Below are 17,600 nucleotides of genomic sequence, written 5' to 3'. Positions count from 1 at the left end.
ATTGAAAGATACAAGCACATGGTTATAGTGATAAGTGGGAAGAGATAGATACTAGTAAGGAAGAGAAGAATAATAGTAATACAGTCTTAGTAAATTATTTGACAGTATTGTGGGAATTACTTGTTAAGCAGAGTGATGGCATTTGGGGAAAAAACTCTCCTTTTGTCTAGTTGTTCTGGTGTGCAGTGCTCTATAGTGTCGTTTTGAGGGTAGAAATTGAAACAATTTATGTCCAAGATTAAAATAGAACTAGTATAATACATAGGCAAATTCCAGTGATATGGTTGAGACAACTCTGCAAATGTTAGCTTCTTCCATTTGGACTGTAGAACACTGACTTTTATTTAAGATCACTGTACTATGGAAGTTATGTTTTTTCTGCAAAGAAGTAAATGCTAAAAATTATGTAAAATATAATTGGTTTTATTCATAGGTTCCATCTCTAACTTTTTTTTTTAACCAGGAAAATATTTGGTTCATATGACAATCTTAAAGCAAATGGATGGTTTGTAGCTGTACAGCTCAGGAGGAGCCAAGTTTTTAACAAATTGTGCTGTGATCATTTGAGGTCAGTGCATTTATGTGAGCTTAGGATGTAGTTCAGCATTTATGTTGCAACTCAATGACTAAATGGAAGCTTATTTAGGAATAGGTCTTCCTTTTTAACAATCCAGATAAGCCAATATCTGGACTCCTGCTCTTAATCATAGGGTGTATTGTATAATTAAGTACTGGCTTAACCTTAAACAACAGATTAAATCCTTGATTACATTCTAATAATACTCTGCTTTGATCTCTCCCTTTTCTTTGATTTATTATGAATAACTTGGATAAAAATTAAGCTATATGCCTGCTAATACTCACACATTGACATTTTCTTGGTGTAAGTGAAATTTATTCAGCTTTTATGAAAGGAGTAAGATTTAGATAAAAAGTTTTCTAAATTTCTGATAAAACTTGTTTTCCCTCAGAATTAAAAGTCGAAGCATAGCACATCAGTTTTACACAATTGAGTCTAAAATTACTATGGGTTATTACCAACTACAGTGGCAATGACATACATAAGGGACTCTCTGGACAAACTATAGCTGCACCTGGGTTTGATATAATTACATTTTTCCATTATAACCGAACTGTAATAAAGTTTTATTTTTGAGCAGGATTCAGAAAAAACCTAAGTTGGTTTTTTTGCATGGTGTTATTTTTCCCTATAGCTGGTACAGGACAGTGCTAGCAAATTGTATTGTTCTCTTTTAAAGAATTATGGTGCAAAGATTACAGTTCTTCTCCCATAAAACACAGAATTTGAACAAGAACATTGAATACAGGGTGCCATTTTAATAACCAAGTTTAACTCTTGCAGAAATCCAAACCTGAAGCATCCTTCACAAACGTAGCCTCCCCTTGAACATATCCAATGACTGCCTCCTCTTTGTTGAATTGGCTGACAACATTGTTAGGAAATTGTTTCTAAAAAGTTATCAAAAATTCCCTTTCTGTAACTTGAAATCATTATTACGTGTCCTGCACTCCAGAACAAGAGAAAGCAGGTTTCTTCCTTGACAATATTTCTTCAGTGTTCTTTAACCAGGGTTAAGCATTCCCAACTTTTTGAATCTCTCTACATGCTGTAAGTATTGTCGACTTCTATTACTTCATTTTCAATTTTAAGAGACCATCAGTGGAAGAGAAGACTAGTATTCTTCCTCCTCTTTTTGCTCCTCCTCCTTCCCGTCTTTTTTTTAATTTATTTTTTTATTTTGTCACAGCAGTATACGCAAACATTGATATAAAACAACAACACATCATAAAAACATATATATAAGCAAAAGTATGCAATAACTATATTAATTTGATATGATGAAAGGGAACAATAGGACAGGAATGGCAGGCACTTTTGTGCTCTTATGCACGCCCCTTATAGTCCTCTTAGGAATGGGGTAAGGTCAATAGTAGACAGTTTTTGGCTGAAGTCTTTGAGAAGAGACTACAGAGTCAGGTAGTGAGTTCCAAGCGTTAACAACTCTGTTACAGAAGTCATATTTTCTGCAATCAAGGTTGAAGCAATTAACATTAAGTTTGAATCTATTGTTTGCTCTTGTAATATTGCGATTGAAGCTGAAGTAATCTTTTACAGGAAGGATATTGCAATAGATGATTCTGTGTGTTAAACACAGGTCTTGTCGGAGTCGGCGGAGTTCTAAGTTTTCTAATCCCAGGATTTCAAGTCTGGTGGTATAAGGTATTTTGTTGTTTTCAGAGGAGCGGAAAACTCTTCTTGTAAAATATTTCTGGACGTGTTCAATTGTATCAATGTCAGAGATGTGGTATGGGTTCCAGACAGGTGAGCTGTATTCAAGAATAGGTCTAGCAAATGTTTTGTATGCTCTGGTTAGTAGTATAGAGTTTTTGGAAAAGAAGCTGCATAAAAATAGGTTTACAACTCTTAGAGCCTTTTTTGCTATGTATTTGCAGTGGGCTTTGGCACTTAGGTCATTTGATATGAAATCTCCAAGGTCTTTAACAGGGTGGGGGTCATCTTTAAGGTAATGTCCATCAAGCTTGTACTTATTGTTAGGGTCTTTCTCCAGCTGAGTGCAACTTCTTCAAGTAGAGGAGGAAATTGTTAAGGACTTTCTCTTAAATGCACTGTAAGATGGGAAAAAATCAGATCGAGACATGATGGTTCAGTTAAACGTATTGCTAATAGCCTATGTGCAGAAATCTTCTCATCTAATTGTAGGCACCTGCTTAAAGTTATAGAAGGGTCAACAGCAATCAAGGAGGGTTGTACTTAGTTCTCATGTGGCTTTGGTTACTTGATGTCCAGCTTGTGATTATAACATTGCAGTAAGCTGCAGTCATTTTACCATCAATTTCCAACATTCTCTGCCATCATCTCACAAATAGGGAAGCTGGGAGAAAAACAGAATTCACTCCTGTTTCTGCCACTTTTCTGCTCACCCATGCTCCATAGCACTTGCCCATGGTATTTCCGTTCCCCCACTGCAGTTGTGTTTCTGGTTGTACTTCAGAGTGCCTACTTGTAGCAACCACCTGTACTCTGTAGCACCTGCCCATGGCAGCCTCCACAGTACCCACACACCTGTCCGCGCCCTAGTACCTGCTTGTAGCACTTCCAGGCCAGGGGTGGGTTCCATTTACCTTTACTATTGGTTTGCAACGGGAGCACGCACATGCTTCTGTGCATGCGCAGATCACCCATGGTGATGTCGTGGGTAGGTGGAGCCTTACGCCGGTTTTACTACTGGTTCTATAGAACTGGACCAGTAGTGGGTTGCTACCGGTTCTCCCCAGTTCGCAAGAACCGGTAGTAAACATTTTGAGTAGTTCGGAGAACCGGTGGTAAAAATTCTGCCTGGCCCCGCCCCCAATCTATTGCTGCCTCCCAACTCCCAGCTGATCGACTAGAAAGAAAAAATCAAGACTCACTTGTCGAAGAAGAGGGGGGGAAAAAACACAAGACACCATCCCTTTAAATTGAGAAGCCAAGAAGCCTCCCAAGTGATCAGCTCGCTTCTCAGCCAGGAGATCGCTTGGCAAAGAAGAAGTGGAGGGGGGAAACGCTGTCGTTTTAAATTGACAGAGCGGCTAGAAGCTCCTTTCTGGGTCAGCTGAACAACAAACTGGATAAGAGGAGGAATTCTTATATGGTTCAATGTTTTTGAAGTTTTGGGTTTGTGCAACATGGACTTTGTGTTTCTAAAAGGGTTTGGGCGATTTCCATTGTGAAGTATCCTGTCTTGAATGAGTTTTCTGCCTGCTTGTAAATGGAGCCGAACTTCCGGCTTCCACTTTATATTATCTGTAAGCACCAGTAGCTGTTTTCTGCTTACAAAGTTTCCTTTATGCAACTGGCAGGAATGTGGAATTCCAGGCAGGTTCCTTGCTAGCAGCTTGATTATTCCTTAATTATCTGGGATATTTTATTTGGGAAATGAAGAGGGGGGAGTTTGATTCCTTCCCAGAACAGATTAGTGGGGTGGGGAGGAAATGGGGATTTTGAAGTAACCTTCCCCTGGAGTGGGGAGGGAATGGGGATTTTAGGCTTGCTGTCACACATCAGCCATAATACTAATGATTGTTTTGAACAATATACAGGTTGTATTACATGAATGGCTATTTTATATGTGAAATTATTACTGAAACCTATTTAGGTTCACACTGTCAGGAAGTTTGTCCTCAGTTTTAGGTTGCTTCTCTCTTTGTTGAGTTTCTATCCATTGCTTCTTGTTTTGCCTTCTGGTGCTTTGGAAAATACTTCCCCCCCCTTCTTTCTAGCAGCCCCTTAAAAGACTGTTGCCTATCACACTCTTGGGCAAAGCATGTGAGCCATTTCCTCCTTTCAGTGGTCCATGAAAGTGCATCTATAGCAGAGGTCTCTAACCTTGGCCACTTTAAGACTTTAAGACAGCCAAGCTGGCTGAGGAATTCTGGGAGTTGAAGTCCATAAGTCTTAAAGTGGCCAAGTTTGGAGACCCCTGTAGATAATACGTAGATAATAAAGTTGAAAAAAGGTGAACAACATTTTTGCAGAACTATAGATACATTGAGGGTGGGTGTGACAAGGAATGGCTGGGAGGGGAGGGGCCAGGCGAGGTACCCCTTGACATGAGAGACATTGAGTTGGCCATGCCTACCCAGTCATATGACCATCAAGCCACACCCACAAAATAAGCCATGCCCACAGAACCAATAGTAAAAAAAATTCGAACCCACCCCTGAACTGGACCGAACCAGGAGCAACCCACCACTGTTCCAGGCAGCACCTGTGTACCTGCCAACTTGCTTGCCTGCGTCTCCCGCCTTCTCCACTTAATAGCCTGTGTGGTTCTGGAGTTATAACTGCAACCAGGACTGCAGGATTGCCCATCACCAAGCACTGTGGTCAGGTGATACCAAGCTTTACAACTGTATCACTTAGCAACATAAATTCTGATCCCAGTTGCCACCATAAGATGAGGACCATCTGTTTAAAACAATTTTTTGCCACCTAGATTTTAGTAACTTCAAATCAGCATACTAAATTAACTGCACATCTACAAGCAGGAATGAACCACTTAAGCAATCCATAAATTTAAAGCAAACTGTATATAGAAGCAATGTTTGTATCCCTTTGTGTTTAGTTTTTCAGTATAAAGGGTTACTGTACTTTGTCCCTGATTTGAATGAGCTGTTCTTGTCTCTGTCTGTCCTTTGTTTTTATAATGATCAGATTTGCTGTTTTGCTTTTTGCTGACTATGTGAGACTTAACCTCCACAATATTCAGTAAAGCAATAAAGGGATTTCAGTATGCAGTGTTAAAACTCATAGGTATTTGGGAATGAAATAAGAATTCAAAGAAAAAAATGATGCAAGCTGAAGTAATTAACAAAGTTTATATGACTCATTTTATTTTTTAAATTTTTAAAAGTTTTTTATTTTTCAATTACAAACATAAAGATTCCATCTGTCCATCTACAGTGTGTCTTCTGGTTACAAACATCTCTGTGCAACATCATTTTCCATCTCATTCGCATTCACATAACATTATTTCACTAAGCTTAATATTATAGTATATTAAATATTTAAACATTATAATGTTCTCCATTTTTTTAATATCTTATAATAGTACATTTTAATATTAAACATCTTTATACTCATTATATATATATATATATACGAACAATTTCTTTTTATTTACATCTTTATCTTAATATATTTTTACTTTCTCTTTAATCTTCTTCATTTCCAAACTCCTTTTTTCTCTCCAGCCATTGATAAAATACCTCCCATATCACATAATATTCAGTTTGTTCTTTCTTCTTAATTGCTAATGTTAATCTGTTCATTTCTGCACATACTAATATTTTCCTTATCACCTTCTCATCAATGGGAATCTCTCCACTTTTCCAATGTTGTGCAAATACAATCCTAGCTGCAGTTAATACGTGAATAATCAAATATACATACTCTTTATTATAAATTTCAGGTAAAATTTCTAGCTGAAATATTTCTGTAAGTAAGCATTAGTCTATCCATTTCTGCACATTCTAATATTTTCTTAATTACACTCTCATCTGTCGGGATTTTGTCACACTTCCATTGTTGAGCATATACAATTCTAGGTTTAGTTAATATATGTAAAATCAAGTATACAGTCCCTTTGTCATATTTTTCCAGCAGAATGCCCAATAAAAATATTTCTGGCTTCATGTCTATATGCTGCTTTATGATTTTTTTCAACTAAGTATGTATTTTTGTCCAGTATTTTTTGGCATTTGGATATGTCCACCACATATGGTAATACTAGCTGGACGCTCGTGCTTCGCTACGAAACTATGTGCTCAGGCTTGATAAATTGACACTTACAGCCTGAAACTTAATGTAAAATGTGTAACTCTGTAGCACCAGAGTGTGTTAATATAATGCATCTAGCAGTTGGAACAGAGGGGAAGGGGGAATAGAATGTCCCAGCCCGCAGCATCCATCAGTATTTATCTGCCTAGCATCCTGTCAGTGTGTGAGAGAATTGAGGGGTGTTTGGAAACTCAAACGGTATTTGCTGTGGGAGCAAGAAGGAGACAGGAAGGAGGCTGGGCGTGGCTGTAGTAAAGCTGCTTACTGCTGTGAAAGTAAAACTGAAACTTAAAGTCCTCTCCTCTGTTTGTGTTTTTCATTTGGAACAGGAGGGGGAGTAGAACTCCTTAGCATCAGAGCATGGAACAGATTTCTTTTCAGGTGGGGAGGGGGACTAGAACTCCTTAGCATCAGAGGGCACAGTATTTGCTGTGTGAGCAAGAAGGAGACAGGAAGGAGGCTGGGCGTGGCTTAGCTCAAGTGTTCTTTATTAAAGCTGCTTCCTGCTGTGAAAGTAAAACTGAAACTGAAACTCCTCTGCTTGTGTTTTGCATTTGGAACAGATTTCTTTTCAGGTGGAGAGGGGGAGTAGAATTCCTTAGTATCAGAGCATGTTAATAATAATATAGGAAATACTAATGTTCTGATGGTTATTTCAAAAAATCCTTTCTTATTGAGCACCTAGAAGCCAAGAGGAACATATGTGGCAAATTTCAAGTTTGTAGGCTTTAAGGTTCTGGAGATTTCATGATTAATGTGTGAGTGGTTTTTGCTTTTATATATATAGATGAACCAGGTATTTGATTGCATTTCCAATATTTAACAGATCATTGGGCAAGTTTTATAGCCCTTCAACCTCCCCTTCCTATTGCTTACTTTAAGCATTAATATAATATAATTATATTAGAATAATATACATTAGAAATATACATTAGAAATATATAGTAATATACATTACATTAGAAAGGGAAGGTTACGTATTAGTGAGGGTTACCTACATTGTTAGGTATGTAACAGTTATAAGGTGTCTAGTTAAGAAAAAGGTGGGAAATAATTATCTAACTGGAGTTAAAATGGGAAGTTTGTTATCTGACAGCTTGTAAGAGTAAATAGAGATGTAAGTTTGTCAAAGCAGCCCTCACCTTGTGTTAAGTGAAAAATTCAAGTCAATCACAGGACATTGTGCTGTTGTTAAGGAGAATACCAGTAAGAATAGAATAGAATAGAATAGAATAGAATAGAATAGAATAGAATAGAATAGAATAGAATAGAATAGAATAGAATAGAATAGAATATTCTTTATTGGCAAGACACACAAGGAATTTGTCTCTGGTGCAGATGCTCTCAGTGTACATGCAAAGCAACAGAATAATAATCATAATGATACCAATAAGAGAGGGTGGTAAAGAAAAATGAGGCTGTTAATAATACTATAGCTATACATTATGGGTAAATATCTTTAGGCATAAGACAGTGCTGTGGGAGTTAGGCGTTTAGCAGAATGATGGCATGGGGGAAGAAACCTCTTTATGTCTAGTTGTTTTGGCATGCAATGCCCTATAGTGACGTCCTGAGGAGAGAATATCAAAGAGTTTTTGTCCAGGATGTGAGGAGTCTATAGATATTTTTTCTGTAGATTTTTTTTAATGTGTTGTAGCGCAATTTGCCTAGTATACTTACAAGGTCAGTTACAGTTTTACATGGATAATATACCATCTAAAATAAGCAGAAAAACCTGTTAAAGCAAAATTTTAAGTTTATTTTTCCTTATCAGTAGTTTAATCATTATTTTGGCTCTTCTGGCATACAGCCGCTATTTAAATCATGTCTAGAATTAGAAATGTTGGTATAGTTTCAGTGTCAACTTTGGGCCATTCATAATCGTTAGGAACAATCTATTTTTATCATTAACTTAGAGATCTTTAGGTTCAGTTTTGTCCCAAAGGGCATAACAATACTCTAGAAAAATGATGTATTTGTAACATAAAATGAATTGAAAAGCAGTACTTTTATGAGTCCTGCTAACTGAAAATAGATATATTTTAAAACCTTTGAAAGTGGTTATGCACTCAATTAGGAAACTACAGCTTTGATTAAAAGAAAATTGAATTATCATCTTAAGAAATGCATTATGAATTATGCAACAAGTGGTGCGATATTTACTCTTCTGCTCCAACAAATAGCTTTCTTGACAATTGACAAAAATGCGGAGGAAGGGACAAGATGCAATGGGTGGGGGGAGAGAAGATGGGATCTTACCTTAGTCCATTCACTGCTTCCAGAATGACACACTCCATTGGGTCCCTAGGCTAATTGGCAAAGCCAGGTATGCAGGTCCTTTCAGAAGGTCAAAATCTTACCATGGGGGTGTCTGATGTTCCAGAGGGTGGGCTCCATATCAGAAAAGGCTCCTTTTCTGGGCCCACCAGTTGGAATTCCTTGACTGGTGGCGTCCACTGCATGCTCTTTCTGCCTGTGCAGGTGGGGTGGTCCAATCCCATTGGGGTAAAATGGTTCGTCAGATAATCTGAACTAATGTCATTGGAGGCCTTTAAAGCTAAGGACCAACACCTTGAATTGGATATCTTTGATTTTCTGTTAAATTAACCTTTTTTGAATTGTTCCTTCATATATCCTTCATATAATGTTATCCCTTGATTCTACTAAATTTCTTTGAAGAGTCTGAAATATTACTATTTTGATGTTTTTCTACTGGGGGGGGGGTTAATTCTATTGGCGCAGCACATTTTTTGAAGTGTCATGCCTCACCTGAGATTTTTAAGTACCTATCCATGCTGCCATGGCCATCATTGCATGAATATGCAGTGCCCTTCACGGCAACCACATTGATCAAAACATGCTCTCAAAACTTTCCGATTGCTTCAGTAACTTCTGTTGATTTCATAAATAAGCTTTTCAACAAGTGTATATGTTGCTTTGAATCAATATTTCCAATCTCTAGAGACATAGACTTACAAATGTTTGTAGATGTTAGGGTTAGGGTTAAAATGTTAATGTTTATTTTCTTAGCTGTCACAGCCATCACAGATTTAATTAAGCTTGAGGAATATGCTTCCAGGCCACAGAAATAAGCCTTTTTGTCACGTTATGATATATTTTTCACTGTGTCTTTATATGAACGCATCAGCCTTATTTTATAATCTGTAATTCATATTAAATATTAGTGTCATTGAGAAAATATGTATATAAAGATCAAAATTCTAAAATAGTATTCTTTACACATAGACAGTATGAACATTTCCATAGGGAAATTTGAAGTAATCCTAGTTGGAACCTTCCAGCTCATTCACTGTAATGAATGATGTTTAATACATCATACATTCATAGAAATAATCCTATTAAAACTACTGTAAATAGAGGGCGATCCAAAAGGGCAAGTAAAGTTCGAGGAAATTACATCTCTCTGAGCTTTCTATCCAGATGTTTAGAGGAAAAGAGAAGAAAGAAATACACAAGGAGAGACGTATTCAGAGATACTTTCCTCTAGTCCTTGGAGTAGCAGGAATATTAAGCCATCACACTTGGGGACTGTTCATTTTGCTGGTCTTTTCACTCAGCAGTCCCTATCATTTTGGCATCAGGGATCAGTTTCATGGAAGACAAAATTTTCCACAAGCTGGGGGTTCCTAACAGACCATGTTCCTGTCTGTGTCTGTTCCTAACAGACACAGGTCTGTGGCCTGGGGATTGGGGCCCCTGCCAAAGAATTGAGACCTTTGAACTATGGTGCTGGAGAAGACTCCTGCAAATCCCTTGGTCTACAAGGTGATCAAATCGGTCAGTCCTAGAGGAGATCAACCCTGACTGCTTTTTAGAAGGCCAGATCCTGAAGATGAAACTCAAATACTTTGGCCACCTAATGAGAAGGAAGGACTCACTGAAGAAGAGCTTAATGCTGGGAATGATTGAGGGCAAAAGAAGAAGGGGGCAACAGAGAATGAGGTGGCTGGATGGAGTCACTGAAGCAGTCGGCGTGAGTTTAAATGGACTCTGTGAGATAATAAGAGGATAGGAAGGTCTGGAGAAACGTTGTCCATGGGGTTGCAATGGGTCAGACATGACTTTGTGCCTAACAACAACAACACATTTTAAATGGTCTCAGTTTGCATTATGAATAAATACAGGGAAATGCTAGCACTGTTTAATTTTTTTTCTCAAAAATATGTTATCTAATTTTAGAAAGAATATTGAAAAAATTAAAGTCAGTCTTCTTTATAAGGACTGACACTATTTTAAAAAATCAGTACACTTCAAAGCAAAAGAATTATAGGGCATAAACCCACTCTTACATTTGGTAATTTACAAGTGAATTGAAGTCATTATGCTACCAAAAGATTTTGCTCTTTTGCTTATTGCTATTGCTGAATCCAAGGAATGTGTGATTATTCAACATATGGCAGAACTGTTCCTGAAACTTCTTAACTCTTAACAGGAGTGAAAACTAAAATGCCAATCATTTGGGGAACGTGCAACTTGGATTATAAGGTTTGTAGATATCTCAATAGTTGGCGTGGCTGGGGCACTACCCTAACTGCGAGGCAAAGTTAATACCATGTAGCGATAACTATCTTTGCTGAATGGCCACAGAACATTAAAAACCTTTGAAAATCATTATATAGATTAAAAGAGTAAAATGATTTTTTTTTTAAAAAAAAAAGACATGGGGATTGAGCTAACTAACTACTATATTGTAAAATAGGTACTGTATGTATGTAATAAATTGTCTACTACAGCATATGTTTTTGCTAAAGTGATCACTCCAGAGACTGATGATATTCAATTTTGGATTAATTCATTTAAAATCGATTCTGCCACTTTATATTAAGCTTATTGTATCTACAGTAAATCGTATTGGCATTCTAATGTAAAATTTATTTTTAAATCTAAGCATAGAATCAAGCCCATGAAATTAATCCTAATTTACATTCTGCTAAAACTGTATTAAATATTTTTTTATAAACAATATTAAAGGGATTGTAAACAACTTGGTATATGCTGCAAGAACCTGGATAACAAAAGCATTGACTTGGGTAAATCTGTCTTAATGCAAACATGCAAAGATTGTGACCATGATTTGTGTAGGTTCACGAAACAACAGCTTCCATTTTGTGCAAGTGCAGTGCAGAATCTAACATGGTAAACATCAGCTTATTCATAAATTCCAGGAACAGAATTTTCGTACTCTTGGCCTGAGTAACCATATTTGGTAGCAATGCTTAGTTGGTTTTAAATTTTGGTCAAATATTTGTGAAGAAATTGGAAAAATCATCCAACAAACTTTGATAATGAAATCATGTTTTGCTGAGTTATTATCATCCCCTTAAGAGCCATGGTGGCACAGTTATTAGACTGCAGTACTGCAGGCTACTTCTTCTGACTGCCGGCTGTCGGCAGTTCGATTTTCACTGGCTCAAGGTTGACTCAATCTTCCATCCTTCTGAGGTTGGTAAAATGAGGACCCAGATTGTTGGGGGCAATATGCTGACTCTATAAAGCACTTGGGGCTGTAAAGCAGTGTAAAGTGGTATATAAGTCTTAAGTGCTATTGCTATTAAGGGGGCATGATGGGTCAGCAGTTAAAGACGCTGACCTTGTCAACTGGAAACACCTGAGTGCCATGAGATGGAGGGAGCTCCTGTTTACTTGCCCCAGCTCCTGCCCACATAGCAGTTTAAAAGCATGCAAATGCGAGTATATAAATAGGTACCTCTTCGGTGGGAAGGTAATAGCATTTTATGCATCTTGGCATTTAGACATGCTGGCCACATGACCACCGAAATGTCTTCAGAACATGTTGGCGCCCTCAGCAAAGAAATGGAAATAAACACCATCTCTTAGAGTTTGACATGACTGGGCAAGGGAAACCTTTACCTTTACTTTTATCATCCCTTTATAAAAATGTAGCATTTTTTAATTTTAAAAAATCCAACCCCTAGGTTTATTATTACAAAACACTTTGTAATAATGGGGAGCAGAAACATTGAATCAAAATGGGGAATTTGCTTTGGCCAATTAATACAATAGCAAGCAAGTATAGTTTATTAAAAACTGCTAATCATTTCATAACTATGCTTTATCTATTCTATTATAGTCATTTGTTATTTTTTCAAATTCTGCTTTTTAGGTTTAAGCTTTTTTTTTTGTTCATTTTAAATTTAAAAAAAACTATTCCAAAGCAGGTGGTAAAATAAGCTGAACTTCACTCATTGGGACATTTTAATGTTTCATTATTTTATTTTATACCTGTTGTTAAACCTTAATTTTAGAGATTATTAATGATTTTTCTGCCTTTTTGTATATTTGTGGATGGGTGGGTCCGCGCGCACACACAGACACACATGTGAATTTGCTGATCACTCTAAGCAATTAAATAACTTTTTTCCTTTGAATGTCTCCACCAGAAGATCATCTGGTAGTGAAAATCTCTTGACATTTTTGATGTAGCAACTCCACTCTGCAAAAGAGAGATATAGTATAACAGAACACATAATAGGCTCTTAAGGATCTAAAGCAAAGCAAAGGAGATCCAAAAGTCTTTAATGTGACCAGCTATTAGAACTTGATGGGGAGGAAAATGACATACGCGGATTATTTCCCACTTCTAATTGAGTTCCCTAAATAGAAGCATTTTTAATACGTAGCTCTTAAATATGTTTCCTTTATATTGATTTTCCCTTCACACTGAAATGTTTTTTTTTAAATGAAGCTGAAGAAGATTTAAAATATAATACATTGGGGCCAGATGGACAAGATGAAATAAAGAAATATAATGTATTAATTTGAGATGTAAAATCTAAAAGCCCAAAAAGAGTTTGTATAGTAGAAACTTCCTACTGTTTTTTTTCCCCCAAGGAATGACTGCCTTTATTTTGATACAAAGATATCATAAAGTAGCATACACATTGATGCAAGCTGGGTATAAAGTGCCTAGGGCCTCCTCTATCATCAGTTTTGGAAATCAGGGCGCAAAACTGCAGATATTGCATAGCTGGGTGTTTTACTAGCCTAATCCATGCTTGCCTTTATTATATATACATTTTGCTTTATAGCCTGCCCATCTGGAACTTACAAGCCTGAAGGATCACCAGGTGGGATCAGCACCTGCACCGCGTGTCCTGATGAGAATCACACTTCTCCACCAGGAAGTACCTCTATGGAGGACTGTATATGCAAGGAAGGGTATCGTCCTAGAGGTAAATCGTGTGAAGGTAAGCTAGTTCTTAAAGAAACAGCTCAGTTAAAAATTTAACATCACAAGCAATATTTCCTTCTTGAATTTGTCCACTGGGATGTATGTATTTCCATGAAATCTATAAAGTTATATTTTCCTTCATGTCAGAAGTGCATGTGCAAACCACAGTGACACAATAATGACACATATGTGATGATGTTATCACAGAAATGCCCTCTTGCTTCTGGATATCTGGTCCAAGGATATACATCCCATCATTTATAGGAGGATTTCCTCAAGTGTATTGATTGCCAATTTGCATCTCCCTTGTCCTTTGCAGATGCTCATGGTTTCCAATGCAAATGGCTATACACTGTACAGAAGGAGTAGACAAAAATTATGTTAGGCTGTTTTCTTTCATTTGTTGCATTATTTTTAAGATACTTTTAGGGGCTTTCCAAAAACTTCAAGATTTTTAGGCGCACACTTTGATTGCCCTTTGAAACAGAAAAAGACATTGATGAAATAGAAGCAATAATTTATTGATTACAAAATCACATACACAATCAATGGATATTAATTTAAAAATAGTGCAAAGATACTTTTTTCAATTTTCGTTTTCTATAATCAGTTTAGGAATAGCATGAAGGACAATAAAGTTATAGTCTTTAGGTTAAGTCAGGGGTCTGCAACCTTAAATACTCAAAGAGCCATTTGGACCCGTTTCCCACAGAAAAGAAAACACCGGAAGCTACAAAACCTGGGTGGGCGTGGCCAACTCAATGTCACTCATTTCCACCAGTCACATGACCCCCCCCAGCCACGCTTACCCAGCCGGTCATTAGGGCAGAGAACCAGTTGTTAAAAAACACCAGGAACCACAAAACTCTTTTGACATATCTCTCTCTCTCCCCTCCCTCCCCCCTCTCTCTCCATCTCTCCCCCCCCCTCCCTTTGTATTTCTCTGTCTCTGCCCTGGCACTTCTCCATCCCCTTACCTTTTCAGGCCAGGTGAGGAATCACTGGGAGGGGAGGTCGACAGGCGGGGCCGGCCAGTGGTGGGATCACCCAACAGGGAGCCACAGCAGAGGGCTCAAAGAGCTGCATGCGGTTCTGGAGCCGCAGGTTGCTGACTCCTGTGTTAAGTGAATATCTTAAAAGAAGATATTTCCTTAATATCTGGGAGAAAACCCTGTTGAACTCCTGCGGTTCTGAAGTTCTGAATAAAATAGAAATGTGTTGTGAATTATTTCCTTACTGTTGTATATTCTAATTAGTGGTCCACTGCCCTGAGCTGCAGCCTCCAGAAAATGGTTATTTTATCCAGAATGTGTGCAACAATTATTTCAATGCTGCTTGTGGAATTCGATGTAAAACAGGATTTGATCTTGTTGGAAGTAGCATACGACTTTGCCAGCCAAACGGTGCCTGGTCTGGTTCAGAGACGACTTGCAGGGGTAAGAAATTTTATTTTGCCTCTCAGATGTAGGGTTGGCTTTTTTTTTTTAAAAAAATTCTAATTGGGAATTGGATGCTGTTTTCTGTTTTAATTGCTTAATATGTCCCTTCATCCATGCACGCAGTAGAATCGATAGTAGAGTATTAAATATCAGTTTTCTATGTCATTAATCATATTTGGATTGTTACTTTTTATGTGTATATTTTATGTATATGTTTGGATACAACTTTAAAGTTATAAGAACAAGTGACCAGGAATAGAATAGAATAGAATAGAATAGAATAGAATAGAATAGAATAGAATAGAATAGAATAGAATTTTTTATTGGCCAAGTGTGATTGGACACACAAGGAATTTGTCTTGGTGCATATGCTCTCAGTGTACATAAAAGAAAAGATACCTTCATCAAGGTACAACATTTACAACATAAATGATGGTCAATATATCAATATAAATCATAAGGATTACCAGCAACAAAGTTACAGTCATACAGTCATAAGTGGAAAGAGATTGGTGATGGGAATAATGAAAAGATTAATAGTAGTGCAGATTTAGTAAATAGTTTGACAGTATTGAGGGAATTATTTGTTTAGAAGAGTGATGGCCTTCGGGGAAAAACTGTTCTTGTGTCTAGTTGTTCTGGTGTGCAGTGCTCTATTGCATCGTTTTGAGGGTAGGAGTTGAAACAGTCTATGTCCAGGATGTGAGGGATCTGTAAATATTTTCACGGCCCTCTTCTTGATTCGTGCAGTATACAGGTCCTCAATAGAAGGCAGGTTGGTAGCAATTATTTTTTCTACAGTTCTAATTATCCTCTGAAGTCTGTGTCTTTCTTGTTGGGTTGCAGAACCAAACCAGACAGTTATAGAGGTGCAAATGACAGACTCAATAATTCCTCTGTAGAATTGAATCAGCAGCTCCTTGGGCAGTTTGAGCTTATTGAGTTGGCGCAGAAAGAACATTCTTTGTTGTCCTTTTTTGATGATGTTTTTGACGTTAGCTGTCCATTTTAGATCTTGCGATATGATAGAACCTCAGAAATTTAAAGGTTTCTACTGTTGATACTGTGTTGTCTAGTATTGTGAGAGGTGGAAGTATGGAAGGGTTTCTCCTAAAGTCTACCACCATTTCTACGGTTTTGAGTGTGTTCAGTTCCAGATTGTTTCAGTCGCACCACAAGGCTAGTCGTTCGACCTCTCGTCTATATGCGGATTTGTCATTGTCTCGAATGAGACCAATCACTGTTGTGTCATCTGCGAACTTCAGTAGCTTAACAGACGGATCGTTGGAGATGCAGTCATACAGAGAGAAGAGAAGTGGGGAGAGCACACAGCCTTGGGGGGCCACTGTGCTAATTGTACAGGTATTTGGTGTGATCTTGCTTAGCTTCATCTGTTGCTTCCTGTTTGTTAGGAAGCTTGTGATCCACTTACAAGTCTGTTCAGGTACTTGTAGCTGGTTTAGCTTAGTTAGAAGAGTGTCTGGAATGATGGTATTGAATGCTGAACTAAAGGCTACAAAGAGGACCCTTGCAAATAAAAATTCAACCATTTAATTCTGGATAGCTTAGGAAATACTTTATGTGAGTACTTTATGTGAGACCGCCTGCTGTTACCCTATGCCTCCCACCGACCTGTACGCTCTCACAGAGAGGGTCTCCTCAGGGTGCCGTCCGCCAAACAATGTCGGCTGGCGGCCCCCAGGAGTAGGGCCTTCTCTGTGGGAGCATCGACGCTCTGGAATGAACTCCCCCCTGACCTACGTCAAGTGCCTGATCTTCGGACCTTCCGTCGTGAGCTAAAAACATATTTATTTATCCAAGCAGGACTGGCATAATAGTTTGATTTTATATCGGGGTTTATTAATATTTTAAATTTTAAATTTTTAAATTATCAGCCGTTTAATAATTGCTATATTTTAATTCGTTTTAATTGTATATACATTGTATTTTATTTCTGGCTGTACACCGCCCTGAGTCCTTCGGGAGAAGGGCGGTATAAAAATTTAATAAAATAAATAAATAAAAATAAATGTGATTGGTTACTTCTCCCAAAAGGATTGCTGCAGAGGGAATTACAAAGCAGTTATCTTAACTGCACTAGGACTAGAATAAGCATAGTTAATCTTCTACATTTTGTGTGGCCAAGGAAATATTGCACATCCATTTCCACATCTCATATTTTTGAAGTATGAAGAATTCTGGAAAACATTTTTTGTAGGTATGTGTGCATTTGTCCTCAGCAGCTTGCATGCCTGTGCCCCCAACCTTATACTTCGAGACCGCCTTCTGCCACCGAGTGCCTCCCAACGACCTGTGCGCTCCCACAGAGCGGGCGTCCTCAGGGTGCCGTCGACCAAACAATGTAGGTTGGCGACCCCCAGGGGGAGGGCCTTCTCTGTGACAGCACCAGCCCTGTGGAACGAGCTTCCTCCGGGATTACGACAACTCCCCGACCTCCGGACCTTCAGTCGTGAACTGAAGACTTTATTATTTCAACGCGCTGGACTAGCCTAAGAATAAAATGTTTTAGCTAAATTTTAACGGGTTTTTAACCGGTTTTTTACCGTTTTTAGTGATTTGGCTATGA

The 17,600-nt window shown here is 37.9% G+C and overlaps 1 protein-coding gene across 1 annotated transcript in view; it reads left to right on the top strand.

The window, feature by feature from the left end:
• Positions 1-17,600, top strand: part of SVEP1 (sushi, von Willebrand factor type A, EGF and pentraxin domain containing 1) — a 159,204-nt gene that overhangs the window by 37,652 nt on the left and 103,952 nt on the right. Inside the window, exons 4-5 of the mRNA XM_058173212.1 lie at positions 13,432-13,590; positions 14,831-15,010. Coding sequence (XP_058029195.1) covers positions 13,432-13,590; positions 14,831-15,010 — 339 coding nt within the window. The remainder of the gene's footprint in view (positions 1-13,431; positions 13,591-14,830; positions 15,011-17,600) is intronic.

This window comes from Ahaetulla prasina, chromosome 2, assembly GCF_028640845.1.
Source record: "Ahaetulla prasina isolate Xishuangbanna chromosome 2, ASM2864084v1, whole genome shotgun sequence".
Taxonomy (NCBI): Eukaryota; Metazoa; Chordata; class Lepidosauria; order Squamata; family Colubridae; genus Ahaetulla; species Ahaetulla prasina.
This window is presented reverse-complemented; position numbering and strand designations above follow the sequence as displayed.